A 17,970-nucleotide genomic window follows, 5' to 3' on the forward strand; every position below is an offset into this window, starting at 1 on the left:
TATAATAAAAATATTTCTGCTGTGTTACACTTGTGTGTTTTTTATATTTCTTAGGTCATATCCTAATAATTTAAAGAATTAATTTTTAGCTGCCTTGCAGCACAATCGTAATATTGCCCTAAAATAAAATCAGAATACGCAACACTGTTGTTAAGCTGTCAAAAGTTTTTGACAGATTCATGGCTTTTGAAAAAATATATCCTGCATTTAATAATACTGTTATGTTGACATTCTTATGAAAAAACCATTGCTAATTTTAATAAACGTCGGTCGAGTGACGGGTGAAGTTTTTACAATATACGTTTAGGGGAATCGTGTCGAAGAATTTGTCTCGTATGTTACTGTTATAAGGCACTCGGCACCGAGAGTTAAAATGGTTTTAAGAACTGAATTTGACGGTGGGACCGTGGCGATGACCCACGCTCGGGAAAGAGGAGATATCAATCGACAGTACCAGCAACGTCTTCAAGTGACGAGCTCTTTCGTCGATAGACTTGGTCTGGAGAAAGAACTGACGGGGCATTTTGGATGTGTCAATTGTTTAGAATGGAACACGGATGGATCGTAAGATTATTTTTTTAATTTAGAATTGTTACCCTCTTACTCTCACAAGAATGTTGCTAGCTTATTAAAAAGTCTGAATATCATTTAAATATGATTGTTCCACTATTATGGTATGGTATTTTGAGATACCTAACATAGGGTACCTACCTACTGATAATATTACATAGGTATAGTAAACCTTTCGCTATTTATGGATAGTGATACCTATATTAAGATTTGGCAATGTTATATTTTCCTATCAATCAGCTGTGTGAAATTAGTGGGGTCAATGCCCGTTGATCATGACTTATTGTAAATATATTATAAATCTATAAATAAAAATCTACTCATTATTTCAATGATTTAATCTATGCATCACATGATTACAATAAACATGGACTGCGAAATCTTTAACGTGAGACCTGGCGGCGACGCTCGTGTTGTATCTTGTCTATGGTTTTCGATTTCGAAGTATTGAAAGTACTGAAACGCGAGAGGAGGGGATGTAGTTCTCCAAGCTGCTGCCTATCACCGTAAAGATTTCACACTATACCACATAACATTTTATTGTCACCATAAGCCATATAAGAAATTATGTTAAAGAAAACCATCTCTCGATGTAAAATAAAACTAAATTGCCACATTTACTCTAGAGCAAAGCATATGTGTCACGACAGGTTATATTAACACACTTTTAATGAGGAATGATTGTTTGCCATTTGCCCAATCTTTTGGGTTCTTGCACATTGAAAAAAAAACATATATTTTTTGATCTGCCACGGGTTCGGACTCACGACTCACTGCTCCGTATTTATATGAAGACACTATTATCATCCGCATCTGTTACAAACTGCAAGCACTTCAATTCAAATATAGATTCACTCGGTCAATATAAATTATTAATTGTGCAGATATCACTGAAATAAACCCTGAAACTTGATTTGTTATGAATGGATGGTCGCGTTTTATTAACCAACCACTATATACTTTGACCATTTTGAACATGAAATATGGACTTGTATCAATTCGAAGACATTCATATTATAATTTAAATGTTTCTGTAACTGCATGTTACAGAACAGACAGCATCAATTATTTATATATAGATAGACAGCCTAATACACTGTACTATCATTAGTTACAATTTATATAGATGGACAATCAGAAAAATTGTATACATATTATGTACATATGTTATAATATATAATATAATATGGTGGCTGTAAACCACATAACAGATTAATAAGATAGAAATGCAAAAACCAGTCGCCATAGACCAAGACTTCGAAGCCAATTTTCGTTTATGACTAAATAGGCCAAAAACCGCAAAAAATGCTAAGCCTGCTGACTGACAAACTTTAATGCATATTATGATACATACGTAAATATTGAAAATAACAAATTCTGTAACATGTTTTTAGGTTTATCTCATATTTCTCCACACCCAGTTGGTATCTTCTTTAATTTTTCTGGTCCCTGCTGCAAACAAATTGTTTAGCCATGCTTCAATGTGTCAACGTAGAGAATAATAATCTTTCTATTGCTATCAATTCAACCACACCAAAAACGTTGAAGAATCGCCTTCTAGTGTTGTATTACATAATGTTCATAGGTTTCTCTCTTGCTATAGTTCAAACCCTTTGCATAAAGCATACCTCATCATAAAAAAAATCTTAATTAAGTACTCTCTTTTCATATTTTTAGAATCCTAGCTTCGGCTTCTGATGATCTTCATGTTATTCTATGGGACCCTTACCGGTATAAAGCCCGGCATACTATATCAACCGGTCATAACGGCAACATTTTTTCTGTTAAGGTAATAAACTTTTTTTTTAATTATAAGGCTACTCGCCTGACATTATGTTAAACAGGGAAAAAAAATCCACAATGTGGTTATGAAATGGTGATCACATCAAATATAGTACAGATGGTGCAGACTATTTCAACATCAATAGCAAATATTAGATTGGTTGGAAAATTACTACCAGCATGGTTATTATAGTGCGACTTCTATATTGTGGCTGACACATCATGGCTGCTATCTATGGTACTAAATATCCCCTCGATGTTCACATAAAACTCTGTTAAATGATCGATTTTATTTTTAATTACCTATCACTTCGCAATGTAATATATAAATCATACAGGCACAAACACATTATAAAATTTTGATTTGATACTACATTGTTGAGAGTGACCAGTTATTCCGACAAAGAAATCGATTCTGATTGTCACTCGCCAGATATTAATTAGTTAAGTATGACCGTTCGCTATACCCGCTTCTTTCCTTTAACACTACCTACAGTGCTATGATGTATTCGCCACAATATAGAAGTTGCCCTGTAAGTACAATTTGCAGTATACTACAATCTTTGGAACTACATATAGATATTGCTTCTACAACATATGTTTCACTCACAATGAATTACTACTTTAAAAGATTTTCATACAAGTTAGGCATGTGGTGCCATCTGCTTCACTAATATATAGACACAAACTTGCAACAGAATAGCAGAATAGTGATGATATTATATTGAGTTTACTAAGTCATGTAATTAACAATTTGCAACTATGCAAGAGATGAATTTGAAAAAATAATTTCAATGGTTCAGTCATATATTTTTTCACTAACAACCTTATCAAAAAAATATTGTAACTTTATCATTGAATATTTCTTGCTCGTGCATTTTTTGGGACACTGAAGATAATCCAACCCCTTAAATTAGGTACTTACTCGTTTTCTCTGAAATGTCTTTAACGCCCTTTTGGCTTAGCATCTTCAATATTATTAAGCAATGTTTTTTTTCTGGGGATACTCGTATCCTTGCCTTTTTTATATATATTTTTTAAGTGTTATTTTCATAAAAAAAGGTGAAAAAGATTTCTCCCAAAATGAACAAGATACATAATATTGGCAACATTGTTGGTCAAAAGTTTTATGGAAGATACACAAAGATATGCAGTATCACCGTCATTTTTACTCAAAAAAAACACTGCTATTATGTACTTACCCAAATAGAACTATTGATAATCATCTTAACATTACGTTAAGTACTGATATGTGATGTTTATTTTTTCAAGTTTTTAACGCCTTACCTATTGGCAACGTGCGCCGCCGATTCAACTGTTCGAATAAGAGACATCACAAGTGGTGCAGCCCAGGATACAGAAGGAAGAGTTTGCTGTTGTCACTGCAGTAGAGTGAAGCGACTCGCCGTCGCGCCTGACTGTCCCAACCTCGTGTGGTCAGCCGGAGAGGACGGACTTATTTTGTGAGTTATTTGTAATGAAGCTAACTTCATTTTACTTTCATGTAACAGTAGCACACTGCTAGATAGACATAGATCGAAAGCGTCTGGCAAGAGAATTTTTATCAATGGTCCAGATCAGCGCTGTCCGACTTCTTTTAGGCCTTGGGCCATTTTTTCTTTAGTTTTAGTTTCGGAGGACAGGTAAATGAAAAGTCAGTTAATGTCAATTCAAAAGTTATTATTTTATACAAAAAAATATCAAAAATAACGCATAACTAGAAATAATAAAAACAATAATATTATTAAGTTATTTAATTTTTTTTTTGTAAAAAATTTTATTCATCGTAAATTAATTACGTTACGTTAATTAAGCTGGAAAAATTAAGCAGTATATTTCTTTGTTTTGAAAAAGTATTTTTAATATTTAGTATTATAATGAAATGTTTTCATATTTTAATGTATGTTGGGTAATTCTGAACACAATTTTATATTTCTTTCACCGGACATTTCACGTTAAATATTAATTCTGACAAAGTTTTGCTCCCCAATGTTTGATGAAAAATTTGCTGTATAGCTCGCGGGCTGCAAAAATATTTTGGCGGGCCGCCAGTTAGATAGCGCTGGTCCAGATCAAAGACATTTCATTAGTATCATATTTCACACTATTATCATCCACATCTTTCAAAAACTGCAAGCATTTCAACACTTTTTTAGATTCACTGAAACAGTTACAGTACAGTATGCGTGCATAATGGTCATTGTTTACTCAGCTTCTTCATAAATAATTGACCGATATATGAACAATACAGATAGTCAAATCAAATTACCCAATATGGATAAATGATTGAGAATTAACAAAATTAAAGGTATTTTATTTGTTGACAGGGAGCACGATATTCGAACGCCGCACGTGTGTAATTCCACATCGTCGAATGTTCTGGTGAATCTTCTGAATCACTTGGGCAGATTTGCGGAGGCCAAGTGCCTGGCCATCAATCCCCGCCGGCCCGAGCAATTGGCGGTTGGCGCCAATGACTTCTACGTCAGACTCTACGATAGGAGAATGATCAAGCTGTCCAGACTGAATAATGTTTGTATATTAATTTAATTATTTGTTATTCAAGACGCAACGTAGACAAGATTTAAGAATATTGGATTCATTGTTAAATATACCTACATAACGACTTTACTTCAGAAAAGGTTCTGAAACATACACATTAGAAACAATCCTAGTTAAAATGTGTTTGAAAGATGTGTGTTTGAATCCTACTTTGTGTAATAGCGCCTGTACACGTGTACAGGCGCTATTTACTATTTACGGATTTACTGGCATCAATAGTGCGTATTTTAAACTATCGTGATAATAACTGTTTACACGTAAAAGAGCTCACTGTCTCTCCAATTCATTCTTTAAGAGTGAGCGAGACGCGATGTTGTCTTTTTATGGTACTAATTGACAGGTAGTGAAAATCGGTCAACCTGAAAATTCGTTGGTGTTTTTGCCGACAGGTTCGCCACTATCGTTCTACTGCGCAGATTCAAGCAAAATTCAGAAGCTTACAAACTTTTTTGATTCATGCATGCAATCTTGCCAACTGCAGGATAATACATGTTTACCCATACATTTTCTTGTTATGGCCGCGATAATATTTACTGTCAACAGTAAATCCATGCATGTGTAAACGGGGTATAAGATCTTTTCTAAAATATGTATTTGCATTTAATTACAAGGTAGTTCTCTTCTGTTTCTTATTTTGCTGAACATGAGAAAAAGAGTAGTTTTAACATAGTAAGTAGTGTAACTATTGTTAATTTAAATTCAGTTACATGGTATATATTTTGCATTTTCGGGAGGTTATTGATACATTGAGATACAAAATTGTAATGTTTGGTTACATGGAAAATATTGCAGGTAAATGCTGACAACCAGCCGCTGAGAGATATTGGTGAAAGGCAAAGTCATCGGCTGACCAGAGCCGGTCAAGGCGACCTCGATAACAATATTCCTCGAAGCTGTGTACAGTACTTTGCCCCAGGTGAGTACATGATTCTTTATTTTTCGGTAAACATCCAGTCTACAGTAATGTAAACCATTTCAACTGTCTTGTATATACATATTATGGACCGAGTGATTAATTGAGCATTACACATAATGCCCAGCGCATCTATTCTATACACAAGACTGCTTTCCCCCGCTACTGCAGCTTTATAGGGTAGGTTTGTATCGAAGTATTAGCACTTATTGTAACAAATACAATAAGTTAGTTGTAATTGTTACAATAAGTGCTATGTTTTAACAGCACCTCTTTTGGCTGTAGTAAATTTTAGAGCTAGATAGACAGTTTTGACTGTTTAGACCAGACATGGGCAACCTGCGGCCCAAGGCCCATTTGAAGTGTTCAGCTTTCTATATTTTGCATTTTGGTATTCATATCAAATATATATAAAATCCTTCGTAACAAAACTCAAACTTTATGAAAATCAATTACGGTCAAATAATTCAATTCATTTCCCATTATTAAATGACTTTAATAGTGGCCGTAAAGATTTTTTTAAAAATTCTAATGAAGTCACAAAATTACTGAAAGAATCCGATACCAGATTCGCATTTATGCAAAAGTATGAGGAAATGTTCAAAATATTCTTAACAAGGTGGAATCAGCGCCACCAAAATTTCAAAGGGAATAAGCTTGAGTTTTATCAGAAATATATCCTCGAAGATAAACTTCCAAAATTAAAACGACTGGTGATGTGCATTACTACATATCGCTGCGAATCTTTCTTTTCGAAATTAAATTATATGTATGTGCAAATTTTGCCAAAATAAGCCTTGAATACTATATTCGTAGGATTGTATAGTGTACATTTGTGGCGAAGGGTGGAGGTAGGCTGTTAAGATTCAACATAATTAATAGTGCACACTAAACTTTGTCAGTCATACTTATTTGTTTTCATCGAACTAACAATACAATTTGCAGACGGTACTGGTTAGTTTTTAAAATTCAATTAAACCCTGTCTAAACGAGACCGTAATAGTTTTGGTATGCTATGAACGATCCGAAAAAAATAGTACACAATTTCTCACTCAGTGTTCGTTGAATTAAGAATACATATTACAGATGGTGTTGGTTAGTTTTAAATTCAATAAGCCCTGTCTATACTAAACCATAATCGATAAAAAATATTCTTCTGCCATTAAACCAGACACAATTTTGGATGCTTTATAAATAAATGAATATTTTTTGACTATTATCTACTATAGCTTGGATTAGGCAGGGTTTAATTGAATTTAAAAAAATAACCTACATTATCTACACATTGTAGTCAATGAAAACAAAAACGTTTGACTGAAAAAATGTTGTATGCATTATTTATGTCGGATCGTAACAGCCTACCTCCACCCTTCGCCACTGGTGTAGAGCCCGCATTCTTTATGCTGGCGTGCGGTTTTCCCCCCGCTTCAGCATCTTAACACAACATTCCCTCTCGTTCCCTCCCATTGAAAACTTGCAACAGTCGAACACGATGACACGATTCTTTCCGTCCGCGAGTGACGAAGAATACGGTCTCTACATATAATTATATTTTACTCCCATTTGACATTTCATGCATCTTACATATTACCATAACAAAGCCATTTTAATATAAAATTTAGCTATAAATAGCTGTAGAAAGATACTACTTTGTAAATTTTATGTAGCAGCCAAACGCAATACGTTGACCATTATTTTTGAGATGAATAGATAATTCTTTAAAGCAAAAGAGTCAATAATTGGTTTAGATTTAAAATATGTATTTCTTTTCAGGGCACCTCGCCACGCAGCAGAGTGAGACCTCCCTGCAAAAGAAGGCCACAACATATTTGACATTCAGTTCAGATGGAAACGAACTCCTGGTGAATCTGGGCTCGGAGCAAGTGTACCTGTTCGATGTCAACTCGCACCGGAGGCCCGTCCTCTTGGAGAGCTACATCATTGAACACAATCATGGCAATAAGAAAAACAACCCTGTCAGTGCCAATGGTTTCAACTCAACCGCAAACGGCGAGGAGCTCAAGCCCGATGGCGAAGGAAAGAATGGGACCGTGCACCAAGATGCCGATCTCTCTAAAGACTATGTTTTGCCCAAGAGGGTGAAAGATCTCAAAGAACAGGTAAGATTGATAAGAAATTTAAATAATGGAATTGAACCTTGTAATGAGATTTTCTATCAAGCAACATTTTTGTGGAATCCAAATAATCGGCTTTAAAGTTTCATCTTTTCTTAAGGCCGTCCACTAGCCGTATAATGGTCCGTAAATCCCTTAGCGATGTAAATGTGCTTATAAATAATGCTTTCTTTTTTGACTCCAAGCATTTTCATATTTTTGTAATTTTAATATCAAACGGAACATAAAACAATTATGGCATAGAATTATTGTCCTCATGGCCCCCACATCCTGAAGCGGGCCCCCAGGCTAGGATCTTTGGCGGGCCCTCCTACCTATCGCTAACGATAAAGGCAGTGTGAAGCTCTACAGTAGCGTTTTCCAAATGGTGTACGCGGTAAAATTAATGTGTAAATTATAGTGTTTTTTGTATACTTTAATACATCCATTTGAATTATGGAGTTGTCAAGTATCGATACACAATAATTCAAAATTATATTGTACACCCACATAATTTTAAATACGAGGGTGGGTCAATAAGTCCTTAGAAAAGCCGACAGGTGGCGCGACTAGTACTGTAAGCGGTTTGTTTTCATGCAGCGGCACTACCGATTCAGTATGCTGCGAAGTTTCAATCAGATTGGTCGGGTTGTTGTGTGTTTCTCGTACATTTAAAAAAAAAATTTGCTTGTTTACAAAAATGGAGAAAATTGAGTTTAGAGCTGTTATTAAACATTTTAATATAAAAGGGTTAACAGCAAAGGAAATAAAAAATGAGTTGGATTTAGTTCACGGCACATCTGCTCCTTCACTTGCAACTATTTATAACTGGTTAAATGAATTTAAACGTGGTCGTACATCAACAAAGGATGAACCACGCTCAGGACGTCCTGTAGAGGTGACTACACCAGAAATGATCAATAAAATCTACGATATGGTGTTAAGTGACCGAAGATTAAAGTTGAGTGAGATAATTGAGGTTACAGGGATCTCAAAAGGTAGCGTCATTTCTATTTTACATGACAAATTGGGCATGAAAAAAATTTCTGCAAGATGGGTGCCGCGTTTGCTCACAGTCGACAATAAACGCAGTAGGGTGGTGGCCTCTAAAGCCCTGTTGTCGCTCATGCAACGCAATCCGGATGAATTTTTTCCTCGCTTTGTGACTGTAGATGAAACATGGATACACCACTATACTTCCGAGACGAAAGAACAGTCAAAGCAGTGGATTGCGAAAGGCGAACCATGTCCAAAGAAGGCGAAAACCGTAAAATCAGCTGGTAAGGTTATGGCTACTGTATTTTGGGATGCACGTGGAATTATTTTCGTTGACTATTTGGAAAAAGGAAAAACAATAACAGGGGATTATTATGCATCTTTATTGGACCAGCTAAAAAACAAAATTGAAGAAAAACGGCCTCATTTAAACAGGAAAAAAATCCTCTTTCATCAGGACAATGCCCGTGTTCACACATGTTTACGATCAATGGCTAAAATTGAAGAATTGAAGTTCGAATTGGTCAACCACCCACCGTATTCGCCAGATTTAGCCCCCAGTGACTTTTTCCTTTTCCCAAACTTAAAAAAATGGCTAAGTGGACAACGTTTTTTTTCAAATGAAGAAGTCATCGATTGGACAAATGCTTATTTTGAGGACCTTCCGAAAACTTATTTTTCTGACGGTTTAAAAAAAATTGAGAAACGTCTAACCAAGTGTATTGAGCTCCAAGGAGATTATGTTGAGAAATAAAAAAAATACAAAAATAAAAACTGTTTTAATGCTTTTTTCTAAGGAATTATTGACCCACCCTCGTAACAGTATTGAAGAAAAATAGTGTTGCAGGCGACTTTTTTTTACTATTAGAGAGAATTTGTGATGTGTGTTTATCTCACTTATCTGGTCGACTCACCACGCCGGTCCCCCAGGCTAGATCCCTATCATCCCCCTTTGTGGGGGCCATGATTGTCCTACCTCTGAGCCTGACGTAATGTGACTAATGTATTTCACAAAATTCTTACGTATACTTTTCACCCCAGCAAATTACAATAATATATGAACGATATTTAGGGCTGAATCCAAAGATGTCGACGTCATGTAAAACTAATTAAATATGAATCCTATACATTGTTGACACTTACAAAACAATAAAATAACATGTCGCTTTTGGTGATCAGAGTGTTGCTATTTTTTATATTCTGATTATCCATAAATTATTATTTTTTTCTTAATTGACAATTTGATGGTAAAAGTATGAAAACTGCACAGTATAATATAAACAGTTAATAATAACTTTAAATATTTTAATGGTAACGTTATCAGTGGTTTATTTATATAAATGCATGCCCCATTGATACAAGAGCTACTAGTATTTAGAAAATACTATCTACTTGAATTGCAAGTATTGCAATCATGGGGCTGACAGGGCTCTAGCCTGGGGGCACGGACTCAGAAAGGGCCCGGCGTGGCGAGTCGACGAGATAAGTGTGATAAACGGACATCACAAATTTGCTTGTACGATACAATTTCTAATTGTGTATCGATACTCGACAACTCCATAATTCAAATGGATGTATTGAAATATACAAAAATACTCTAAATACACACATTAATTTTACCGCGTACACCATTTGGAAAACGCTACTGTAGAGCAGTGGTCCCCAACCCCCGGTCCGTGGACCGGTACAGGTCCGTGGATCAAATAGTACCGGGCCGCCCAAGAAACATTAAATTATTTCCATATTTTCGATATCAGTGGAAGATGAATATCCATCTTTAAGCTGTAAAGCTATAAATTTATTAATGTAATTTTTAACATTATAGTTATGTCCATCTGTCACAATATAAGATTAAAAAAATATTACGTAAAAAACGCTTTATTATTTCAGTATTAGTGGTCAGCGAAAAATTTTTACTTTTTTTACCGGTCCGCAGGTGTAAAAAGGTTGGGGAACACTGCTGTAGAGCATCACAATGCCTTTATCCTTCGCGATAGGTAGGGGGGCCAGCCAAAGATCCTAGCTTGGGGCCCGCTTCAGGATGTGGGGGCCATGATTGCAATACTACACAAGTATAGGGCCCTAAGCAATGTTCCCTCTAATTTTTATATTGTTTGTGCAGATTATGTTGAGCTGTAAATTTTGTTCAAAATAATCATGTGCACTTATTTTGTAGTCAAATGAACTTGTCAAATTATTAAGCCATGTGAAAACTAAAATAGAATGACGTGATGACATTCGTCCTGTGTACTATTAATTGCGTTATATAATATTATAGACGATCATATTATTTTCAGGCGAATGATGAAGTCCACAAAAACAATTACACAGTTGCTATTCAACTCTATAATCAGGCTATATCGCTTTGCCCCGGATGTGCTGTGCTATATTCCAATAGAGCTGCTGCCTTAATGAGGAGGAAATGGTGGGTATAGCTGTTGAAATCATTTTTAGATATTGGATAAAATATTAAAAACCGTAAAATTCAATCATACAGATATTTTATATTTCTGCTATTTTCGAGGAAGTGGTGAATAATATCTTCTAATCCTGGCAATACTCCCACTATACTTAGATAACAACACGAGCGCTGCTGTCAAGCTTCAAGTTAAACTTGTCGCATTCTAGTATAAGGCTGTTGGAATCGTTATCATGTATCAGAATACAAACAGTTCAATAGGATCCGTCTTTACTGGTCCAAACTCTTGTTTAAGTACAATGAAATTCTGGTTATCAGTCTGACTAGGGTTTATATCAAATATTCGGTTTGCAGGGCGGGCGACATATATGCAGCCATCCGTGACTGTTACACGGCCATAAATCTAGATCCGCAACACGTCAAATCCCATTTCCGTTTGGCTAAAGCTCTGATGGAATTGAAGAAGGCCCGAGAGGCTCACGAGTGCCTGCTCTATTTCAAGGATAAGTTTCCTAAGTACAGCAACGCCCATGCCGTCTGGCTTTTGCAAAAAGACATCAACTTGGCCATGGTCAAGCTCGAAGCACCCGGCGATGAAGGTATTCTTATGAAAATCTAACATTGGCTGAGTTACAGTCAGTTTAAAAACAGTAAACCCTCAGAAGAAACATAATTGTATTATAATTATATTGAATTGTTTTTATAGTCGAAGCCGATGAAACAGCTTATGTTCCTGTCAGTTATTTGGAGAGACAATTACGGCAGTCTTGTGTGGACTACGGTCACAGATATCTCGGACATTGCAATACCACAACGGACATAAAGGAAGCCAGCTTCTTGGGACAGGATAGTCAATTTATTGTCGCTGGGTAAGCTTTCATTCACTGCGAGAGCTAATTTTTGCATTACATTGCAAGTTATAATATCAATACTTTGTGTGTTACAACAATTGTATTTTGTAACATGAAGTCTGAGTACTTATTTATTTACAACTTACATCATACAATATTTAGGCCAGATGCTTAGATGTCACATTTAAGTTGACCTAACTGTTGAATCGAAAGTGCTGGCATCTTCTTTAACATTCTTTAACAAACTATTTTCTCTCTTTGTAACCGGAAACTCTGAATTGCTTTTAGGTCTGATGATGGGTGCTTCTTTGTATGGTCACGCAAGACAGGGAATATAGTGAAATGTATGAAGGGAGACGATTCAATAGTAAATTGCATTCAGGTGCACCCGACAATGTGCCTTATCGCCACCAGTGGTATAGAATCAACCGTCCGATTGTGGAGCCCGCAGGCAGAAGTATGTATTTTTTTACTTCATCATTATTATTATGCGACGCTTTTAGTCCAATGCACAAGGCACCGGCTTCTCATTCCGGGGGTCCCGGTCTCAAACCTGGGTGTTTCTGTGCTGTACTTCAATGCTGTAATTTGTGTTCAATTCAGTGTAAAATTCCCTCTAAGTAATACCCTCTTTTAAGATGAATATATTAATCATCATCAGCCTGAATCTATCCACTGTTGGATGAAGGCATTTCCAAGCTGATTTCACTTTCTTGTATACCATTGGTTAACTAGATTTGTCTTAACGATGGTCCTTTCTTCAAGCTATGTTTTCAGTCCATTTCAATTTGAGGTTTTTTATGTTTTTGCGTTATGCCCAGTATGCACTTCTTCATGCCACACAGTTCTACTCTAAGTGTCTGAATCTTTCATTTATTGTGGGTCTATGTTTCACACGCATATTATGTAATTATGGAATACCTATATCAATTTCTGAATATGTTTTTTCACACATGAGGCTGTTGGTTTCAAATTCCTCCATTTTGCAAATAGAATATTTTCTTAACAGCATTAAAATTATGAAAAAATCATGTTTAAAGTAATTCGAAAAATATAAAAATGGCAACCGATGTATCTAACTGGCTTTGCAATTAGCCTCTGGTTTATTTACCTAACAAACGGAGCATTATTTGATATTTTATGAATGTACATACGGATACAATGGAAAAGTACTCACGGTATCGAAATGGAGGATACTGACTTTGAAACTAATGGCCTTATATTTACTGCCCTCCCAATTGACATCTCAAATGCCATGTAAGGTCAGGTTACGCTAGCCATCTGAATCACGTGACAATGACAGACTGTTCTCGAGTTTTAAACCAAGACTTATCTGTTTGAGGACGACACTATATTATATCAGTGGCGAAGTGTGGAGGTGGGCTGTTAATATCCGCCAAAAATAGTGCACACTAAACTTTGTCAGTCATACATATTTGTTTTATTACACATGGTGTTGTTTAGTTAAGTCCTGCCTTACCAAACCATAATAGGTAAAAATATTATTTCATCTATAAAATATCCAAATTTATGTATGATTTGATGGCATAATTTTAGATATTTTATAGATAAATAAATGAACGTTTTTTGACTATTATCTATTATGGCTTGGTTTTTGCACGGTTTAATTGAATTTTAAAAACTAACCAACATTATCTGTAACTTGTAATCATAATGAAAAGTCATTTAATGAAAACAAGTAGTATGATTGACATAGTTTAGTGTGCACTATTTATGTCGGATCTTAACAGCCTACCTCCATCCTTCGTCACTATTATATTATCTATGTAATAGTGACGTCTCAGTCGCGGGGTTTAAACGGCTGCCTTTACAATATACATGAAACAATTACATTTTTTTACCAATGTCCACTTATATTGTTAATTTGGTTTCCTGTTTATTCTCGGCGAAAGCCACCTTAATTAAGCAATAACATGTCTTTTGTACTTAACTAATATCAGTTATATTTGTTTAAACATTTTCAATTAAGTTGGAATACGCCTAAACAGACGAAATGGTCAATATAAAATAAAATTTGCAGGATACGTCCAAAAACGTGTTTTTATCTAATCAGTGTCCCACGAAGAATCGTTTACTTTCAAAGATAATTTAATTATGGGAATTTGTTGAACATATTGTAATATAATTTTCACGAATTGTGCAAATTGAGTTATATTTTCATCCGCATGTACCGATATAAAAACACGAGAGACTAATAACATTTATAAATAGTATTGCAGTGGCAACAAGTTATATATATGAAATTATTCATCCGGGATTCCTGACTTAGTTATTTATGTATGAAAACAACCAAAATTAAGTAAATAACCAAAAGTAACATTCAGAAATCTCTATATTATGACTGACCATCGAAGATTTCAATGAACGATTTTATTACCCATTACTGGCGCTGTAAATTTATGCAAACTGTCGTACCGCTATGCCAATCTTGCCTGATTCCAATTGGCTCTAACTTTAATCGGAATAATTACAATATAAAAAGAACTTTTTATATACAACGTTTTTAAATTCTGTTGAACCATATAAACTTGACTTGACTAGCTTAAACGATCAAAAAAATTTGTACTTGACATGTCATATTGATTTCCATAGTAACGCACGTATATATTAATAATTTAGTTGCTCCCCTAGCAACCAATAATGGTGTCAAAATAACTTTTCATACAAAGCAGAATTAACTGAAAATGAATTCAATTCTACTTAAAGATGGCTAAAAGTATTAAAAAAATGCATTGGCATCGTGTTCTGATATAAGTTTCAAATGTCTAGCTAGTCGGGAAGTTAGTTAAAAATCGATTGCAAGATTTGTACCGGAAAAATAAGAATACGAGCTAAGAAAAATGTTGTAAAAAATTTGTATAATTAAAAATCATAGTTTTTATTTAATCATCTATCAAGATGATTTATTGTTCTATTTTTGCCATAAATTCAGATTATGGTGGTATCAAACCATGCAAAAAAAAATCTAGGCAAAATGTCTAATCCCGGAATTCTGTGATCGAAATGATACTAATAAATCAAAACATACAATATTTTACGAGTATGGTTTCACTACAAATTATGTTGAAATACTGCAATTTAAAGAAGGATCTATTTAAAATTGAATCGCACTGATGTGTTTTTACTTTGTAGGACGGCACGAAGGACCTGCGAGAAGTGAGCGACATCCCCGACGCGGCGATGGCCAATCAACAAAGGATGCGCGCAGACCCCTTCGAAGCCATGCTGCTCAACATCACCTACCAGGGTGGGCTGGGGGGCAGAGGCCGCGAGGGCGGACCCGCGGCCCGCGCCGACAGTCCCGGCCGCGAGGGCGCCGTCTCCTGCCGCGCCAGCTAGACTTTTCTACCGCAAACCTAATCTACAAATTTAATACTCCTTTTATTGTTATCGATTGCGAAAAGATAAGTCCAATACCTAATTAGATTCATGCAATAAGGAATTATAATTATAGCAGCATATCATTGAATAATGGTCTATATTGTTTCATCGTTTACTGTTGCGACATTTTAATTTTTTTTATAATATATTGTCGGTTTGGTCTATCTTGTGAAACTTGCAAATTTCATTTTGGTCAAAAATTCAATTTTTGTTTAACACATCCAATCATGTCAAAAACCTCATAATTCTTGTTCATACAATGATAAAATTTGCTAACTTTATAAATACAAGCACCTTAACTAAGGTAATAAATCTCAATAATCCCGTCGCGGGAGGAGTATATTGGAATAAAGGCGTAGAAATCAATCATTATCATTTTGTACGGAGTGTGTTCATTTTTTCAGTTTTTAATTTTCAAATTTCTATTTAAAACGAAAATTAGACAGTTGGTACTATCTCCTAAAAAAAGTTGTTTTGGATTTCCGAAGTTTATAAAATTCAATGTATAGTTATCTTCATTATCTTGGATTCCTCCAACAACTGTCTCCACCTATCCTTTTCCGAAGTTGCTGGTTAGCTATTTGATTGTATCCTAAATATGTAGCAGTCATCGGTAGCTCTATCCAACTAGCGAATTTTTCGTCTGCCTCTCCTACTGCCGCCTATTGGATTGTCATTCCCGGATCGCTGTTGTTCATACAACGCACATGATCTTGCCAAGTCTTAATTGACTGAAATCTTCATATTTCAATATGGACCGTTATTGAGTGATATGCTTCAATTCAATAATACATCGTTATCAACTTTTCTTACATTAGTCGTCGATTAGATAACCCGAGGATATCATGAATGAAATATAACATATATGTATATTAGTGGCGAAGACTAGCGATTATATGATAACAAACGAAAAGAATAAAAATACACACTTAGAGTGTTAATACGTTTTGATATACCTACTGTAGATAGTAACGCCAAGTAATACGTGGCAATTTGTTCTGACGTATTCGACTTAATATGATAATCTCGGAATATACTGAATTTATACAGTTTATTTTAAATATTATTTTTTAAAAGAAACCTCTGAAATTCTTATTGACACTTAACCTACCGCTCCTGCCAGCGTGGCTTGATATGGTAGCCGAGTGTTACGACCCGCTCACGCCACATTGGCGTGTTTAGACACATGCAGGTTTGCCATACAAAATAAATTCGATAGTGTATGTCACTGCATCGGCGTTAGGCTCGCACCGCCAGATGTTTGAAAATTCGAAAGGTCCTTCGAGTGGCAGTCAATCATGAATCCCTATAAAAATGTCTTTTCTGCGAATGAATAGGCATTTGTTTTAAAAAAATCTAGGATTTTGTTTTACTCCATCACCATAATAACAAAGAAGTCATTATATACAACATACAATAAACAATGTGTTGTCATAATGATGCAGTGTATAAAAATCTTTTTAAATACGCATCTAAAGTTAAATAAATTTATTTTAATCACAGAATTCATTCATTAAGCGCCGGCTAGAAGCTCATGCTTTACCACAAGCTTACCTGCGCAATCGGTTATATCGGGAAACCCGTGTGTATGGACTAAAAAACTGTAGCTCGCACAAACTGAAAAGTGTTCCGTATTTTTTACATATACTATACAACTAACTACTAACTAAGTATAAACTAACAGCGCAGGTAAGTCGCTGTCATCTAGCCGGCGCACTAGACTTCAACCACACAGTAATAAAACAATTGAAAGCGGTTTTATTTGATGTATTTTAAATATTTTCAGAAAGAGATATAGTATAGGAATTTAGGTTGATTGAAAAATTCTATTATCTTTAATTTATTGATCGAAATTTAAACTAAAATTCAAACATAGGCATACCTATTTTGTGTAATTGTGGAACAAGTTATTTTTATGCAAATATTAGTGACAATTAAAGACCAATAATTTCACACTATTTAACAATATCACATGTCTTATGTCAAGTATAGTATGTCAAATAAATATCTAGTATGAAGTCTTCGCTACTGATATATTTAAAAGAACAAAACACAAATGAAATTGAAAATTTGTGATGTTATGGTTGCATATTGTGAAGATGCAACTATCCTAATCGTACATAGTCCGAGATATTGATTCCCTGAAATCAATTCTATAAACATAACTATTTATGTAAATAAGATATTAGATATTAACCGTTATTATTTGAGAGGATTGGAGCTTAGTTGTATAATCTTATTATCATAGTTTCAAATTTCAATTTCAAGTAAATTACCATTTCGTCATCAGGACACAGCATATAGACTCTCTTTTGTAAGACAATTGGTTAACAATCACTCTTTGAGTCCATCCGTGCCCTG

At 35.0% G+C, this 17,970-nt stretch overlaps 1 protein-coding gene across 1 annotated transcript; it reads left to right on the forward strand.

The window, feature by feature from the left end:
- The first annotated feature begins 146 nt into the window (after window positions 1–146).
- adp (WD and tetratricopeptide repeats 1) lies at window positions 147–16,548 on the forward strand. Its single transcript, XM_085941894.1, has 11 exons — window positions 147–564; window positions 2,248–2,359; window positions 3,625–3,815; window positions 4,680–4,884; window positions 5,707–5,830; window positions 7,601–7,947; window positions 11,235–11,362; window positions 11,711–11,955; window positions 12,063–12,225; window positions 12,496–12,664; window positions 15,361–16,548. Exons 1-11 carry the CDS (start codon window positions 374–376, stop codon window positions 15,565–15,567), a joined length of 2,082 nt encoding a protein of 693 aa, XP_085798020.1. The 5' UTR covers window positions 147–373; the 3' UTR covers window positions 15,568–16,548.
- Window positions 16,549–17,970: the final 1,422 nt, after the last annotated feature.

Source organism: Rhyacophila brunnea, unplaced genomic scaffold (assembly GCF_057557595.1).
Source record: "Rhyacophila brunnea isolate RB1 unplaced genomic scaffold, BYU_Rbru_1.0 scaffold_14, whole genome shotgun sequence".
Taxonomy (NCBI): Eukaryota; Metazoa; Arthropoda; class Insecta; order Trichoptera; family Rhyacophilidae; genus Rhyacophila; species Rhyacophila brunnea.